The sequence below is a fragment of the Ooceraea biroi genome, chromosome 11 (assembly GCF_003672135.1).
Source record: "Ooceraea biroi isolate clonal line C1 chromosome 11, Obir_v5.4, whole genome shotgun sequence".
NCBI classification, from domain to species: Eukaryota; Metazoa; Arthropoda; class Insecta; order Hymenoptera; family Formicidae; genus Ooceraea; species Ooceraea biroi.
Genome location: NC_039516.1, coordinates 645,062 through 663,935, shown reverse-complemented (window position 1 = coordinate 663,935; position 18,874 = coordinate 645,062). Strand labels below are relative to the sequence as shown.

General features: G+C 31.9%; 2 protein-coding genes across 4 annotated transcripts; one reads left to right on the top strand and one right to left on the bottom strand.

Moving 5' to 3' along the window:
- Positions 1 to 108: 108 nt before the first annotated feature.
- On the bottom strand, positions 109 to 17,493 carry LOC105274658 (transcription factor IIIB 90 kDa subunit). The gene is made up of 15 exons (XM_026973916.1): positions 17,103 to 17,493; positions 16,514 to 16,727; positions 16,352 to 16,436; positions 16,133 to 16,269; positions 15,754 to 15,858; positions 3,954 to 4,103; positions 3,772 to 3,865; positions 3,449 to 3,581; positions 3,190 to 3,286; positions 2,523 to 2,690; positions 2,358 to 2,440; positions 1,046 to 1,280; positions 812 to 968; positions 517 to 707; positions 109 to 423 (listed from the first exon to the last, which is right to left on the bottom strand). Exons 2-15 carry the CDS (start codon positions 16,725 to 16,727, stop codon positions 299 to 301), a joined length of 1,974 nt encoding a protein of 657 aa, XP_026829717.1. The 5' UTR covers positions 17,103 to 17,493; the 3' UTR covers positions 109 to 298.
- LOC105274657 (BTB/POZ domain-containing protein 6) lies at positions 5,369 to 13,235 on the top strand. 3 transcript variants are annotated; one of them, XM_011330957.3, is made up of 7 exons: positions 5,369 to 6,981; positions 7,283 to 7,567; positions 7,645 to 7,792; positions 8,117 to 8,333; positions 10,148 to 10,334; positions 10,449 to 10,627; positions 10,980 to 13,235. In XM_011330957.3, the coding sequence occupies exons 1-7, from the start codon at positions 6,939 to 6,941 to the stop codon at positions 11,442 to 11,444; spliced, it is 1,524 nt and encodes a 507-aa protein (XP_011329259.1). In that variant the 5' UTR covers positions 5,369 to 6,938; the 3' UTR covers positions 11,445 to 13,235. The 3 variants fall into 3 exon arrangements, with proteins under 3 accessions (XP_011329259.1, XP_011329260.1, XP_011329258.1); XM_011330958.3 differs by having other exon boundaries at positions 5,370 to 6,951; XM_011330956.3 differs by having other exon boundaries at positions 5,371 to 5,614.
- Positions 17,494 to 18,874: the final 1,381 nt, after the last annotated feature.

Sequence of the window (18,874 nt, the reverse complement as noted above, 5' to 3'; positions counted from 1 at the left end):
ATGATGCTCTGGCACGTATAGGGGATGAGTCGGGCACTAAGTTGTGTAAAGATGTGCAGACATGAATTATTGGAATAATGGATGAAACTAATCTTTTTAAACACGGAATCTTATTATGATGTAGCACATCTTGTAAGTTATTATTGCAGAAATTTATATTTCATAAAATAGCTTGAGAAATGCATATATTACTAAATTAATGCATATAAATACGTGTGTAATTGCACATACACACAGTTTTTACACATAATAATTAATATCAAATAATTACATATAAAGTACATAAATATAAAAATTTCTAATCATACTGATAGTCATCATCGCAAAATTCAGTCTCGGATATCGCATGAGATTCAAGCATTTGTCCAAGGGACATTTCAGCGGCGTCGGATTCTTCTTCATCCAGACAACAATTTTCAAACACTACAACAGAAATAGATTTAATAATAACAATGACACAGTATGTGCAATGAAAAGAAAGAATCTGAAAATAAAAAGTAGAAAAAAATTGCATACCAATTTCCGACGTGTCTTCTATGGGTTCACCAATATCCATTGACTTGATATCTTTTTGTGAATTTTTTGTAAATTCTTCATCCTTTGACGTCTTATCTATAATTCTTGAATTCTGTGTACTCGATTTAACCGAATAATGTTTTCTCTTTAGCGAAACTTCTGTAGACTTTACAGAAGAACTGAGTGTTACTCTAAAAAAAAAACAGAATAATCATTGTATTAATAACTGATCTTGCACTTATAATCGATTACGATCAATTTTTACAGTCATAATTGCATAATAATATGTACTTACGGTTTACTCAAATTTGTTGCGTCATCTAATTTTGATTTTGTATTCGTGGTATGTAATTCTTGACTGTTTCGCTGTTGATTATTTAGGCTTTTTAACACTTCATAATTAATTTTGGTAGATATCTTTTTCTCTTGTAACATTTTCTCAATTGCTTCGCCTAAGGGAAAGAACAATAAGGAAAATATTCGATGATGATTAAATTACTATGGAGAAGAAAAATAAATATCAACTCACCCACAGTATTCGCAGGTATTTTATTCTTTCTAGAAGTTGTTCTTCTTCTTTTTTTCTCAGGTTTACCTTCTTCCTTCTCTTTTAAACGCTTCTCTTCTTTCTCTTTTTGCTGGACAAGATAATCAGCGTTTACTTTATTCCAAAGGGCTGATTTATATCGTGTTTCTTTTTCCGTAAGAATATAACTGTCCAATTCCTCATCATCAATATCACTCGTATGAATATCCTCGACAGTCTACAAAGAAAAGTATTTTCTAATTATTTCAGGTACTTAATAAATAAATAATGCATGTACTAATATTTTCTATTGCCACCTATAAACCAATAATAAACAAGGATTGTGTCATCGGATTTCGACTTTGTAATCACTGAGAATTATAATCTTCCTCATCTATCCTTTATTAACGATACTGATGGTACTCTTATGTACAATGTCACAGCCTAATAATGTGATTAAGCCGGCTAATGTTCTTTTAAATTATTTTAATGAATTTAATTTTTATTAGCATAATTGTATGCTGGCAGTGCGATATGTTTAACATAATTTTTTCTAATCTACTTGGGATTACTGTTAATCAGGTTTAGATCCCTTAATAACTAATCGATTGGTCCTTACTATCTCTTATAACGTATCATGATTATATTGTTGTAGCTGTAGAGAGATTATTCCAGGTGGACGCTACATATACCGATTTTAGGAAGATTTTCGACAGTGTTAATTATGCAATTCTAATTAATAATCTAGGAGCTCTTGAAATAGAAACTTCTTGAGTTGACTATCAAGTTTTATATCTAATAGATCTCAAATAATTTAATGATGGTTTTTCCAGAGAAATTGTGGTGTCCTCAGGACTTTCTCAAGGATCTCATTTGGAGCCTTCACATTTTTTTCAAAAAAATTCATTTCCTTGTACATAATCCATTAACCGTTCCTATTGATAAATAGGAATGGATTAATTATTGGATATATACAAGAAAATAAATCCTTTTAGAGTCGGAAGAGAAATAACAATTAAAAGCTGAAATTACAATCCACTAGGCGCGAATTGCTGACGTGTCACTCTCACAACATGGGTCAACGATAATTATCTCGATAATATTTGAATGTTTGAGCAAACGGCCGAACGTGGATCAATCTTCTTTCCCGACCTATCTGCCAAAATTCGGCCAAATCGATGATTTATACCTTATGTGGTTTCCTCGCAAATATTATATGTATTAATAAAATGCTATTTTATTATATGTATACTCGCAAATATTATACATATAATAAAAATAACATAATCAAATTCAACAAAAAAAGAACGCTTACCTTATCTTCCAAATTGTTATCTGCTTTCTCTTTGTATTCATTTGAATGATCGTTTGCGAACATCATCGATGCTATGTCTGGACCTGTATGTAAGTCAATCAAAGTTACAAAGTTTCGTTGATAACTCAATAAAATAAGAAATAATATTATTTCCTAAATGCTTACCTAATCCAGTAATGAGAGAATTATTATTTTTATTTATTATATCATCTTGAATTTCCTCATCAGGATTGTCAACATTGTTCTCGACATATCTTTGGATTATGCTTAAATTGCTTTCCCGAACAAATCTATCTGCGTCTTCAGTCTCTACTTCGGTCTCTTTAGATAATACTGTAAACAATTTTGTATTAATAGATATAATCATTGAATAATAAAGAAAATATTCTATTCTCTCTTCTTATTCATTTCTCTTATTTTTTTCTTATAGGAAAAATAATATAGGATTGTATGTGATCCCATGTATCACCTGCATATTTCACTTTTGTTTGACACTGCTGCTAGATTTTAATTATTTACGAAAGAGCCAAAATCAGACGGATTTAATACACTTGACTACACAATGCATCTACCATATCTGAGACATAATTTCTTAAATAACAATTGTGCTTGATTTTTCTTCGTCTATTTACTTAATAATTTATGCGATCGACGTGACTCCAAAAGAAGAACTTGTAAAATCTATTTACAAGTATCAATTGACTATGCAGAATATTGAAACAATCAAAGAAATAATAAATCTCTATTACACGTTATCCCTTTCCTCTTTTACATTTATTACTATTTTTTCTTTTTATACTTAAAATAATGTAGATAATGAAAATATACTCACCGTCCTTTCGTTTTCTTACTTTTCCTATTCTGTAATCTTCCAACTGTTTGTCGATTTCCGCTTGTAGCTCGCTTATTTCTGTGTCTATGTTTTCTAACTAAAAGAAGCAAATATTATTTATTAATAAAATAATATTCTGTAGTCTATATATTATTATATCTTATAAATCACAGCCTTTTTTTGTTTAGTTAAATTAAATTTCAAGATACAATTACAGTTACAATTTAAGGGAGAAACAATATTTAAAAAAGAAACGTACCTTTTGTAAACGCTCCTTATCTTTCTTACGTGCTGCTTTAAATGCTGGAGGATCTTGTTCTTCTTCTAAATCTACCGTCATAAATTCGTCCAATGTCAGAGCACTGGATGGTGTATCGCCAAATTCCATCAACCTATGTTAGAGAAAACGTAAAAGAGAAATCTGCCATTACTATAAATCTACTTCCATTATACGTATAAAGAAGTATATATTGTAAGTACCCCGACTTAAATAATTATTATTATTAATTTAAATAATTATATTTTTAAATAATAATAATTGTATTTTTGTAATTAACAATTATATTTAAATAATTATTTTACCTTTTACGTAAAGTAGATTCGTGTACTTTAACAATTTTTATAATGTCATTGGGTGATCTGTTGAATTCATGTAACCGCGCAGCGATTAGTAAAGCTATTACGGAGAAACAATAATATTTATAATGAAATATTATTAAAATAAATCTTTATATTAAAAGAAATCTTATAGAAAAGTTTCCTACCTGCACCACATAAACCTGATGGTCTACGTCCACTATGAATACTGTCTCTTTTCATTCTTTGAACTATTCTTGAGGCCGTCATAGACACGGCGTGAGTTTTCTCACCGAATTCTAGTTTATGCGCAAACCTCAAAACGAACAAACTAGGATCTACGCATAACAGAAACAATTATATTTGCATCATCAAAAATATATTACATATGCACGCACACGTACACGCAAAATGTTCGTCACTACCAACAATGTTACTGCGTATAAACTGACTTTTAAATATATATTAATATAACAATAAATTGAAAATATTTTAAGAAACTGAATAAAACATGATCTTCAAATTATTCAAATATAAAGTCACAATTGTTTTAACATAAATATATATACTTTTTTCTTGAAATTTCAGTTTCAATATTCAGCACATTTTCGATTAAATTTGCATTAAATGTAAGTCAAAATATGAATAATATTTTGTTTGACCAATATCTTTGTTAACATAATCTCTATAATTCATTTCATCATAGCAAAGCCTTGCATTTTTTAAGAACAGAGATAAAAGTTTTATTTTCAAAGGATAAAACCATCTGAAACTTATTCAGAATAATCAGATAATATGATTAAAGTTGCATGAAATGTGCATGAAAATTTTACAAGTGGATTGAGTACTTTAAATGGCCAGGCAAGTGTTGTGAGCTACGTTCAAGACACCCAGTTGAGATTTTAATTCTGGTTTTGAAATTTCGTTTTTTTAAACTCCCTTAATGAATATATCGTATTTAAAAAAAAGATAATTGTTTTTATAGATAAACATTAACTTTGTTCGATTTAATATTCGAAACGACTTTTACAAAATAGTAAGCACATATAATTTTAGAATGAAAAGAAATCATCGACATCTGATGTTCATAATTTATTTTATGGAAGAAAAATATGAAAATTAAGACAGAGAAATCTAATAAATATTACAAATTCTATCCGACATGTATGCACCTATAAATGAACATGTCTCTGCAATATTGCACTGTAATTCGCAAAATTGCAACATTGTTGCAATATAACTGTATTTCAATTATATAGAATATATTGCAAACGATTTTTTGCTCCATGTTTAGGTGAAGATTATTAAAAATAAATTATATCTGCGATAGGGAAGATTTTGTTTATGATAGAATTTCGAAAAATTGATAATTATTTATTTATTTGAATAATAATTAAAAAATGCTATTTTGGCCTACAAGAAATCAAATATTTAGATTTGATCATAAATAATCATTAAATTATTATTAAATAATTATTTATTATTAGAAATTTCAACACAGCAATAGATCTTTAGCATCTCCCCCCTCTGCATCCCCTCCTTCCCCTCTATCTATTACTATAGTTCTATCTCTTCTCCTTCTCTGGGTCGTCGGGGTCTATCGACCGATACGGCGGCTGCGCCCCTCGACAGTAGCGCCCGTGCGTAGGAAATGGCGGCCGCGTAACCGATACGCACGAAGCCGCTCTGGTGCCGCACGCGCGAGGATAGTTTACGACACGGCGGAAAAGATCGGACGGAGGTGCGACGACAATGGCAATGTCGAATCTCTACTCGAAGATCTCCACCAAGCCGATGAAGCGCTTTCAAGACAACGTTGCTGTCAAGCAAACCAATGCCTGGGTGAACGGTGAGACAGACAAAGAGAGGAGAAAAATATCGCTTTTGTGTATATGTCACGCGTATGAATGAGCGAGAGTTCGCTATTTATATATGTACAATGTATGCGCCCGCAGAATGAAGCACCGCGAAATGGTCAATCGCGATCTTACGATTTTCCAATCGTACGAACCACGTTGGAAGTAAATATTTGTAAAATTATTCATACAGTAAACGTGTGTACAACATCTCTGTCAAATTCCTCTTATTCTAAATCCTGTTTTAAAATTATCCTAAAATTACGTTTCTCCAAACGTGATTTTTTATTTTTTATTTTATTTTCTACCAAAAATGATCGTGTAATATTACTCCCTTGCGTGTCTTGCATAAAATAGATTAATAGATGTTATAATTATATCGATGATGCTCCACATAATAATTAATAAATGTTGATTACCCGATAATGGATGAGATAAAAATCATCTTTTATTTATCTCATGTGTTACATTTGAATGCAAATAAAAAAAAAAAGACGAATCGCTCAAGTTTGATAATTGATCAATAATCCTCGAAATGACTGTCTATCAATATATATTCCACTGCAAGCAGATCAATTCATTGTAAATTTGTTTATGTTTATAAATTTTTATATGTTTATTAATTTGTTGCCGTTTGTGCAAGTGCAGTCATCATAACTGTGAACATACAGTGCGTAACGTCATATAGCTATGAAACGAGATGCAAATTTCGTTGCTCGTGTTGCAAATATCAACGAAAGCTGCATTAATTTTTCAACTATAGGAACACACGTGCTTTTATCATGTATATCTCTTTTTCTGTTTTTTGTAGCGTATATATTTATTTATCCTTCTATCTATGCACGCACACCCCCCCACCACTCGTCCCCCCCCCACACACGCACAAACAAAATATCATGGAAGTGCTTGCTCGAAGGAACACTCGTAACAATTGAGAATACAAAAAGAAGAACATTAGCCAGAGATCACATAAAGTTGTGCTGGATTGCGATATTAAGAATCGTCGTTATTTTCCAACGTCGGTGGCATAATGTACATTCGAAGAAATGATTGAAATGTGACGTTAAAAATAAGTTTTTTTTTTTCGATGCCTCTGATTTGCTCGCGAAAAAGTGTAGTGGATGTGTCGCGAGCACGTTATTTGCTTTAACTGACGGATATGTTGATCGGAAACTGCGTGCAAACAATTTCAAATCCGCGTGAACCCAACGTTCTTACATAACCTTGTTTCCCTCTGCAACTGAGAGAGACTTGAAAGAAACTTGAAAGGGAAATTAACAATTACAAAGTAGTAGTGAAGATACACGACGGTGCGTGATGTACAAGAAAAGTACGAGGAAGAAGATTACGATTATAAGATGTATACTGCCTATTTTTCAAGGATTTATTTGCATTTCTAGTGAATTTAGTATTTCAGTAAATTTTAGTAAATTTTTTAGTATTGCTCAATGACATTTTCGTTAATTCTAAACAATATCGCTTGAAAATGTTTTTAAAAAAATTTCGTTTATTACATACTATAGTATAAGTGTCAGTTTCATTTATTATCGTAACGCATACTATAATAATGTGTATATTAATACAGGAAATAAATAGTATTTCCTAAATTTTCTAAATGATGTTCGATATAGATTTAACACGAAAAATACTTTGTCTTTTAGCGGAATCTCCAAGCAATACATCAGATTCACCGCCCTCGGTGAGCCCACTCTCTTCATCCATCGTGTTACAACGTGAAGGGATCGCAGTGAATCAGCCACTAAGTGCTCCTGCATCACCTCTGTCTTCCCTGTCATCGCCTATAACCCAGTTGAATCTACCATCACCCGGAGACTGCACCCAAGACCCTAACTGGCAAGCGACGAAGCCTACTGTTCGAGAACGAAACGCGGCCATGTTCAACAATCACCTCATGGCTGATATTATATTCATTGTTGGTAGTCCAGGTATACATATTTGCTCTACGTTTCCTGATCGCCTTGCTGCTAGCAAGATATTAAATCGTACTTCATGTACATCATAGGTCACACACAAACCATACCAGCACACAAATACGTCCTCGCTACTGGTAGCTCTGTATTTTATGCCATGTTTTATGGGGGATTGCCGGAAAATAAAAGAGACATAGAAGTGCCTGATGTCGAGCCAGCCGCCTTTCTCGCGCTGCTGAGGTGAGCCCAAGCAGAGAAAATTTTCAGAAATATATTCCTGGAAATCTTATCAAGAATGATCGAAGAAAATGCATTTGGCTATCAAGGTCTTAGGGAATCAAATGGTTTTCTTCCGATTGAATATCATTTGTGATATAAATTTGTGACGCGATTTGGAGCAATTTGGAAACCGGATTCAGTGTCCGAAAAATGATAAAAAACGACTAGTCTCGTTTCGGTGTTGGAAAAGAAGTCATTTTTTGTTGAACAGTGTTAGCTTCTATTTCTTACCAAGAAAAAAAAGAATGTACAGCTTTGTATAATTTTAATATATAATTTTCCAAGGTACATGTATTGCGACGAAGTGCAACTGGAAGCGGACACAGTTCTGGCGACGCTGTACGTTGCGAAAAAATATATAGTCCCGCACTTAGCACGCGCGTGCGTCAATTATTTGGAAACGAGTCTAACGGCGAAGAACGCGTGCTTGCTTCTGAGTCAGTCTCGATTGTTCGAAGAACCGAATCTCATGCAACGTTGCTGGGAGGTAATCGACGCACAAGTAAGTCAAACGCAAAGGACGCTAAGAGCCATTACTTTGAACGATAAAGACCTGAACGGGACACTCGAAAATGACTCGAGCCCCTCCAGCGACTCGGTCGATCACACCTCGAATTTGCATTATTGCATTTGCGATAATAAATTCAACAGTTTGTGATATCGGCGCGCATGCAAGAGCAACGAAGGTCTGAGCGATGACAATTGCGAGACTTTCAATGGTGGATTGTCGATAGTGCCACACTGTTTGAGCCTCTCGGAGAATGATTGTTGCACGAACATCCTCGCGGATGAGCACTTGTCCTTTTCGCTTTTCCGGACGCGAAGTGAACCTTACTTTCCGGACAATAAATTCGATCAGGTCGAGATCACGCAAAACATTATGTATCAGGATAGCTTGACGGACGAGTACGAGTATGGCAAAATCAATCGCAGTGACATATCTAGCATAACGACGAATCAAATAGTTAGCTAAGTGAAAGTGAATCGACAGATTTTCCTGTATATTGCAAATATTGAACCTTTTAAGCACATAGCTGTGCAAAAACTGCTTACGAAGAAACTGTTCAGTCTCTTACAGTCCAATTTGCGTTGCACAATAATGTCGTCATTTACCATAGATCGTTATCTCGTAATTTAAAGAAGAACTTCTGTTGTTTATTCTCCATTTAGTCCGCGAAGCATATTTATATGTAATATTCAGGATATTACAACAAAGTGGCGCATCTCTTAACGAGATTTTTACTTCGAGTTATTTCAATTGTAGGTAGTCTAGGAAAAGCATACAACTTAGAGCAATTCTGTACCTTAGGCTCTTTCTAAATAAATATTTGGCAGAAATTCTTTAGAAAGACAATATTTATATAAACACATGTACAAGACTCTTATTATAACAAATTATTATTAAGTGATTGTAATATAATCATCGATTTATTAAACGAGAATTGTGCCGATAATAGATTTCTTTTATTCGTCATACTTTAGTGTTGATATATTATATGAGCTCTCTCATGTGCTGATATAATTATATGTAGCATATTTTAACATCTATTAATTTTTGTTTTTATTTAGAAAGATTGCAAAGTTTTTACATGTGTTGTTTATTATATTTTTTATTTATATTTGCTGAGCATATCGAGTTTCATAGACAAAATTTTATCAAGTGTAACAATTAAGCAAGATCAGACAATTTCAATAAATTTTGTCGATTTTCAATAAGTTGTGAAAATATCATATTTTATATACGATTAAATCGGTTTATGATATATACAATGCCCTTCAATACGTAAAATTGCAAATAATATTTTTTCGTTTATTTTTCCATCCTAAACGTTAATATAACAATCGATTCAAACTAAAAATTATTTTATGATTTATTTCAATTAAGTTCACTTTAGCACCATCGCTACTGTTACTATCAAATGATTTTACATAATAGCTCTTTAATTGCAAATATTGACAGCTATCTTAATATTATTATAAATGTGGCGTACACACAAGATAAATTGTAACAAATTAACTAATTTTTAACGTTGTATAAATATTTCATAATAAAAATGAGATGGAATAAAAAATAAAATAATGTGTAGGTATTAAGAAAGAATAAAATCATGTTATATAGTTGTACAATTTCGTATTAAATACAAAATAATTACACGCGTATTAAATTTCTCTAAAACTCTCGTTTAAAAATAATTTATGGATTACATTTTTAGGATAAATTGTAAAACGTACTATGTGAAAATGGTCAAAATAATAATATTAATAACAGTAATATATGTATTGAGTTTCGAGATTGAGTAAAACTATTTATGTCAGGCAGAAATGGCACTAAGATCTGATGGTTTTGTGGACATTGACATTCATACACTCGAATCCGTCTTATCTCGGGAAACGCTAAACTGCAAAGAAATCCATATATGGGAGGCTGCGTTACGATGGGCTTCCGCGGAATGTATACGACAAGACCTCGAGCCTTCCTCCGCCAATCAAAGACGACTGTTAGGTGAGATTTTAATTATTGATATAATAAACACATGCGTACACACACGCATACACATACTCTATATATGTTCCGTTAAGACCTTATGTATCAGATATTTATTCTTTTTTTTTTAAGGACCTGCCTTGTATTTAATTAGACTTCCTGCTATGAATCTGGAAGAGTTCGCGAATAGTGCAGCGCAGACAGGAATTCTGACACATCAGGAGACAATTGATTTGTTTCTGCACTTCACAGCTAGCAACAAACCACAACTTTGTTTTCCTACCAAATCACGTCAAGGATTAAAAACTCAGGTGGGTGGAACCCATCCGTTTCACATAAAAACTTGTACTTTTTTGTATTTTGAACCTAAAAGTAAATTAATAGTAAATGTTTATTTATAATGTTTTTCGGGAAAAACATTAAAAATAAACATTTGCCGGTATCAGTTTCTGATATGTGCTGTAATGAGCAGACTAATATATATTGCATTATTGGTGTCCTTAAGGAGGCCCTAGACAGTCAATATTATTGCACAATATTATTAACCGTTTGTATATTATATTGAAGGTTTGCGCAATATATTGTGTCAATCAGAAGTTCATTGAAATATATTGCGTAACCTGCAAATATTTACAATATTAAAATATTTACTATTATTCGCAGGTTTGCCATAGATTTCAATCTTGCGCGTACAGGTCGAATCAGTGGCGATACAGAGGCCGTTGTGACTCGATTCAGTTCAGCGTCGACAAGAGAATATTTGTCGTGGGTTTTGGACTCTACGGAAGTTCATCCGGTGCTGCGGATTATAACGTTAAGATCGAGCTGAAGAGGCTCGGCAACATTCTAGCGGAGAACAACACGAAATTCTTCTCCGACGGCTCGAGTAACACGTTTCACGTGTACTTTGAAAATCCAATACAAATCGAGCCGGAATGCTCGTACACGGCTAGTGCGATATTGGACGGCGGGGAACTGAGTTTCTTCGGTCAAGAAGGTATGTCGGAGGCGACAGTCGGTAGCGTGAACTTTCAGTTTCAATGCAGTTCGGAGAGCACCAACGGGACCGGCGTTCAAGGTGGACAGATCCCCGAATTAATTTTCTACGGACCGCCGTCCGACGATTGATGGAAAAGCACAGCGGAGCTTACGGTTTAATCATACGATCACCGATACGCAACAAAGCATTAGCACACAGGTCGGCATAACGAAAGTTATCGCGTCTTGAAACGTGAGGGAATTTATATTCCAGTGAACCGTAATAATCAGAATATTCGAACTTCAAATTGAAACATTTTATATTTGGGCATGTCCAAATTACGAATAAAAATGCTATTGCGAAATTCTGAAGAACAGTTAAAGACGAACAAAAAATTGCGTGTAATGTTTTTTTTTTAAATGCTATTGACAAGTTTATTAAAGCTGTTTTCGATTGTAGATATATTTAATTTAAAATACTTCAGCATAATTATTATTTCTAACGATATAAATATTAATCGTGTTTGATTTAATATCTTGTATATTTCTGTTAATTGATGCTTGATCAACTCCTTGTGTTGGCATTTAATTAGCAGCTATGTGAGACATGTATCCACTTAAGGTTGATGCTCAGAAAAAATGGAAGTGACTTGTAACTCGATTTTCTCTGTAAACTATTCGTCAGACAGTTTATAAAATATATCGAAAATACTAACGTTATTAATACCCATTCTGTGTGTGTGTGTGAATGTGTGAGACATACTTGACTCTTTGGCTTACGTTTTATTAAACGGTTTTTGAGTAACAGGTGTTTTACTAAAGGTAAAAAATGTACGTGAGAGACGAAATCGCAACGCAAGGAGTTTAATAGGCTCGTTGATTGATATTTGTATATATTCATTTAAGTGCAAAATTGAAAATGTACGTGTGAAATTCTATGTACTATCTTGTTATTATCGATTGTAAATTCTACACGATATGTGATTAAAGCGTAGTTCTAAAAGTTCGTTTAAATCCAAAGGACGTTACCAAATTTAGATACGTATTTAAATATTTTAGATACCTACATGCAATATATGCCGATAGAAATCGTTCAGAAATCATATTTTCTTAGATAACAAACACATCACACATACATATACACACAAAAATTACACGATTTGAAAAGAATAATATATATATATATATTGTTTATGTAAATTCTATTTATAACTTTAAAGAAATGTCCAAAATGTCTTTCTAGAGCATAAGCTGTAGTCTCATTCATGAAGCTACAATTTTGAAGCAACCTTCGATTCGTATCACATATTTAAATTTCCTTTCATGTCGAAAAAAAAGAGTAACGATTACTTAAAAATTGTAAATATATGAAATAATAATGTAATGTAAAGAGAAGAGATATGTCTTGGAAATACAAGAATGCGTGCTATAAATAATTTATGATATATTGCTTATGTAAAGATGTAACCATTGGCTGCGTTCGGTTTGCACGCTTTCGCACTGTCAGCTCTTGTAAGATTTTGTGAGCGCTTACAGAGATCATGTATGACGTCATTATAACGTCATTAATGCGCTTATTTCGTCGAGATAGTACGAGAAAAGCGCGAGTGTTTTTACTCAAAGCGGACATCCAAAAGCGACAGTAAACAAATTTTAATGACCACAAATCCGTTTCACTTAATTGGAAAGATATAGAAACAAACAAAGGCTAAAGTAAAACGATCACAAATAAAATATTAATTTTGTTTATTTATATTAATATTTATATTAATTTTCTCGGTTAGATTATATTATACTTGTCTGGGAATGTTATTTCTGACAGAAAAGAAAATAGAAAAAATAAATATTTATGGTATGTTACTGATTCGCAATGTATGTCGAAACAAAGCCATTATATAGGATTATAACAAATCGGACAATAAAACAAGAACAACGTTGGAATTACGTTTCTGTAACATATTATGTATTAAATGTTTTGCTATCCTATATTTTTATTATACGCGTTTATTATACACGTTTGCAATCTTTAAATTGAACGATCTCACTCGGTGTTGGCGCATACCAAGCAAAGTGAACGGCTACTAATAGTGTTAATAAACATAGCTGCTGATTGCACAAAAGCGTACAAATTGAATGCAGCCTATATGAATATTGTTAAACGATAGAGTGAAAAGATGTACTATTTACTTCATATCTGTGGCAAACAAGGCTACAATTCTGAGACTTAGCATTTTTTTCAAAAAAATATTAAATACCATTTATATCCTTTGTTAAAATAATCTTGCTAAAAGTTTTCATATTCATTTAATTGTTAATCTTACTGCATTATTTAAATGTCATCATGAAATTGACTAGAAATATTAAGATGCTATTTCCAAATCTTGGAAGATTAAACGTAAACATTAATTTGTTACAACTATTCTATCAATAATTTGATGATAACTTATGATACATATATATCCTCTATTTGTTTCAAATATAATTTAATTCATCACTAAATTATTTATTATACTGCCATAAAATATAATTGTACGCTTCTTTATAAGATTTTTATAAGTTTTTAAAAGAGATATATTATTCAAAATCAATAAACGTGTATATTTTTAACGTATACAATATATATAATGATTTATCATTATATAATGATATTTCAATTAGACAGTTTTAATAAATTATAAATGTCTGTTCTAAAATCTACATTCCGTAATCAAAGAATCAGTTCTAATCGCAATCTTTTATTTCAAAGTTAATAAAGTCGTTATTATTACATAATATATGCTATATAAAAGTTAAAACATCTTTGAGAAAATGATAAAATGTATAATATGCGAAGAAATATGTACAACAATCTGAGAAAAATGCTTTATGCATATTCGAAGTATTACTCGAAATACTCAAAGTATTAATCAGCAATATTCTAATCAGAAATAAATATGTTTTATTTGTATTTTCTCATTTATAATATTAAGTTTCGCGTAATAGTTTCACTTACAGAGCGTCATTCAGAATGTATGTGTGTGTGGGGGGGGGGGGAGGATTGGACATACATGCACGTGTGCACACTCACATATGCATTTTATGCAAATATATCATTTTTTATGTGTCTTATTATGTTTGTTTCTAAAAAAACATGTAAACATGTGTGAAAAAATTAATCCTCATAATTTTTAGTATTATACACGATGTATTATAACTAAACAAGATACAGAGATACAAAAAATATATGTATTATCCTATTTTAATATTACAAAACATTTATATTCTACAATATTGTACAACGTGTCCCGAAACTATCGGTAAGAATTTTAAAGACAGATTCTATGGAACATCCTAAGATAAAAATTCTAACATGAAAATATATGTCGAGAGAGGCTTTAATAGTTTTTAAATGGAAAGCGATTAAAGTTTATCAATAACAAAGCTGAACTTTCGCACGTTCAGGTACGTCAAAGTGTCACAAGGCATAAGTGCTTTCGCGAATAGAACATCTTTGACAACCGAAATTACCGTACAAATACAAATAAATTACTAATTTTATTAGACAATCTTTTTTTATATATTACATATGCATAATTAAATAAAAAATTTAAAATAATTACAATATAATTAAAATAATAATATTATGATAGTAACAGAGCCATCAAAGTATTATTATAATTATAATATATTATATATTCACATGTATTTTGACATATCCGAGCACTCGAAGTTTTCTTCAGTCTATCATTGATGAACTAATCGCTTCTTATTTAAAACCTTTTATAGTCTCAACAATCTTGACATAATTTTCATATTAGAATTTTTGTCTTAAAATGTTCCATAGAATTTACTTTGAAAATTAATATTGATAGTTTAGAATACCCAGTGTACACAGCCTTCTTACACATACAACCATATATTTTAAAAGATATCAAAATTTATCTTATAAGATGGTTAATGTTAGAATATATAGAGAAATATAATGCAAATAGTAATATTTAATATTAAAAAATAATGCTTTTCAATAAATTATACAGTTGGCCAATATCAATGAAAAAATAAAAAGAAGGAAACAGAAATAAATTAATTTTAATTAATTGATTTAAACAGAAATAAATAAATTAATTTTAAAACTACGTTTCCATAATAGACTTGCAATTGCAATTTGTGATTTCTTAATTAAAAGGAAGAAAGACTTTATTTATTTATATTTGTGTAATAAGTTCACTACTTTCTCAAATCATTGTACTTGTTTAATTCACTTTTTTTTATATATGTATAGAGTCTGTGTGTAGAGGCTCTGATGCGACTGGTTTTTAAAAATTTCTGCAGCGTTATCTCTTGATTGCGCTACAAAGCTTGACATTTCAGTTAAACCATCCAAAATATCAAGGCGGTAGTCTACCTCAATGTTTGAGCAGTGAAATATGTGCAAATCATTATATGTGTCATGTGGTCACACAGAATTCAAATGACTTACCTATCGATGGTATGTTGATATTCAAAGCTTGTGTGAGTCGCAAGTATGTACGGCCAAGTTCATGAACGCAGATATGGAGAACGTCACTGAAGTCAATTAGCATATCTGTATAGAGTGTTAAGGATTTGTATTTCCTTTAGTCATTTTCTTTGTATCCTGTCCAATTCTAGATTCTTGTAAAACAATAAATGACTGAACTACATATAAAGAAGAAAAGTAACAAGGTTGAATAAAATATAAGAACACATATGATTTGGATCAAATATAAGAAAATATTAATTAATAATAATAATAATATTAATATAAGAAAATATTAATTCCTCTTAATAATAATAATATTAATTCCCATTAATTTTTTGCAATAAGCTATAAAGGATACGTTCCGTTTTCTCCATACGGCAAGTGATGTACACACAGGCAGCCTGATTGTGAGCCTGCTTCCTTCCACGTGTCAGATGGAGATTTAAAGCCATCTTATAAAAGTTCACCGATATATCGATATAATTTTGACTTAGGCTGAAATGGAAATTGTACAGAAAAATTTCGTGAAAACTTACTTAATGAAGATCATTTTTGATTACAGAAAGAAATTACCTACCCTAATTGAAGACAAAGGTGCGTTATACCTTTTCGCGCATTCTGCAGAGTGATTCCTCTAGATTCTCTTCCATTGGCATAGTACGCTACCAATACGCAACAAGAGACGTTATATATAAAAAATTCTTTTAAAGGGAATACTTACACCATTTGCGTAACTTACATGCACCGAAATTTGTAGCACCACCTGTGCTATCGTTGGCAACAAAATGTCCGAGCACCATCACTTTGCCCGATGGCGATTCCTCAAAAGCTGTCTGACTGACTATAATTGAATCCTCCAATACAAAACCACATTCTATGCAAATCGCATCTCCACGTGTCGGATCGGTATCGATATTGGTGGACCCACAGTTGCGACACTTGCTTCCAGACATCTATCACATAACATCAGATTGAAGTAATTGCTTACACTTTTATTTTTATTTGTGCTGCTACAGGAAATGTCAAAAAATATCAATAAATGAACCAAATTTATTTTCGTTTTAATAAAGGTATGGCAAATATATGTATAAATATGATATACACACAAAAATGTTTTTTTATTTAAAGAATGATTATTAAATTTTACTACGTTGCATATGATTTATACGTTATATTGAAATATATAAACATAAGATTAACAGTGCAATAAATAAGATGTAAAATTAACAAAACATGATAAATAAGTGTCTGTAAATAGCAATAAATTGATTAATATCAAATCTATTAAATACAATTAAAATAAAAAACATTTTAACCGCGTTACGTACCTTTGACACTTGCTGTTAAGTGACTCCAAATGCCTATTTATCAAATTTCTCTAAAATCGAATTAAGTTATAATTTTAAATGAAATATAAATTATATAAATATTTTTCTACACTGCCTAAATTTTAGGCCCTAAAATGTTGTATGTTTGGACACGTGTATTCGATTGCTCTCGTTATTTTTCCTGAGACGAAACGACACGAACATACTCCAGATACACTGAACACTGGCGCGACTAGAAGTTGCTACTTAATTGAATCTTTTATATTTTCTTAATAAGATAAATATACATATATATGTAAGAGGAATGAAAGATTTTATATATTCTTCCGCTTTTCTCTGCCAAACACACTTCGTTCAAGAGTCGACAGAAGTGACAGAAGTGGGCGACCACCGAATTGATCTTGGAGGCCTCACGTGGTGAACGCGCCAAGCTATGGTTCAATGTGCAAGCACAGATGTCTATACTAAAGTCACTAGATAGATAAAGTACCGCAATCGTCCGCCATTTTAATTCCAACTACACGGTGTTTTTATCACAATATGTTCTCTTCACATCTATCACAATATGTAACCTTCTCAATGGACATACAACGCAACGCTGCTTCATAGAATTGCACTTAGTGTGTTGATAAGTTGCATGTTTGCACTAAGTACACTTCCAATGCCATTTTTATTCCATGTATTTTACCACGGATTGCGGTACTTTATCTATCTAGTGACTTTAGTCTATACTAGTGTCCCTGGTGTACCTCAATATAGTTAGCAGACAAATATAATAAATCTTTTTTTTTTATTGCAATCGTTTGGGAATCGTTTGGGAAAGTTTAGGAAACAACTTTTAGAGTTTGCGAAATAATAGTTTTTTAATAATTAATGAAAATTAGTTGAGTGTATAGTTAGCAGACATCATTCCAAATAATTTTCTTTTTCGCTTCTTTCAACGCCAAATCATTTGGGAAATACGCCTATAATGTTTTCAGAGTTTGGGAAATAATGATTTCCCCTCACAATCGAGTTAAAAGTCATCACCCAGGGCCGGGATTCTGCAACTCATTATCGATAATTTTCGATATCATTAACTAGCGATAGCCAATGGCAAGGACGACCTTGGAGAAAAGCGTGGCTCTCATAGGTTGTCGCTAGTTAACGATACCGAAAATGATCGATATCGAAGTTACAGAATTTCAGCCCAGACGTGCAGTACAATCTAGGGAATAATCTAGGGACTTTTTGACTATAGGTTATAATTTTCTTGATTCTGTAAAGAAGAGTATAAATTTCTTTTTTATTACGCTTTTAAAGGAACTTTTAAAAGCTTCATTATATTCCTTTATTTTATTCCGAGAGGGCATAGGTGCAATTTTATGCGTACAAATTGCCAAATTTTTGTAAAAAGCATTTATTGTGCAAATATTGTGCGATGGCAGCACCATCGCGAAGAAGTTCACTAGCAGCTCCAGCATCCCCTTAAACGTAAACGTATATCGCGTATATGGTATATGGTTTTTCTCTGCCTTGAACTACGTTACGACGTAAGCGCTTACGTCGCGTTCTCTGCCATAGGCCTTATTTTGCATTGAGAAATACAACACCGAATATGAACTTACATTCCATTTAACATGCACATGATCTTTTTTCATTATCTTTTCTCATTTTTGTTTTTCTGTTATCTATTACATGTTCTTAAAGCATATTTCACTACAGGTTGCGGGCTCGGTTGCGGTTGAGATTACGGTTCGCGATTGGCTACGCTTCAAGCATGATTGGAGTGT

Bases quoted from the DNA above. Each gene is read 5' to 3' on its own strand.
- LOC105274658 (XM_026973916.1), bottom strand. From the start codon at position 16,727: ATGTCTGGAAGCAAGTGTCGCAACTGTGGGTCCACCAATATCGATACC. The intron at 15,859-16,132 runs GTATCCTTTATA...CACTCTATACAG, and splicing joins CCGTATGGAGAAAACGGAAC to ATATGCTAATTGACTTCAGT. The intron at 2,441-2,522 runs GTAAGCATTTAG...ACTTACATACAG, and splicing joins TTCTCTCATTACTGGATTAG to GTCCAGACATAGCATCGATG.
- LOC105274657 (XM_011330956.3), top strand. From the start codon at position 5,518: ATGGCAATGTCGAATCTCTACTCGAAGATCTCCACCAAGCCGATGAAG. The intron at 5,615-7,282 runs GTGAGACAGACA...TTTGTCTTTTAG, and splicing joins AACCAATGCCTGGGTGAACG to CGGAATCTCCAAGCAATACA. The intron at 10,335-10,448 runs GTGAGATTTTAA...TTTTTTTTTAAG, and splicing joins CAATCAAAGACGACTGTTAG to GACCTGCCTTGTATTTAATT.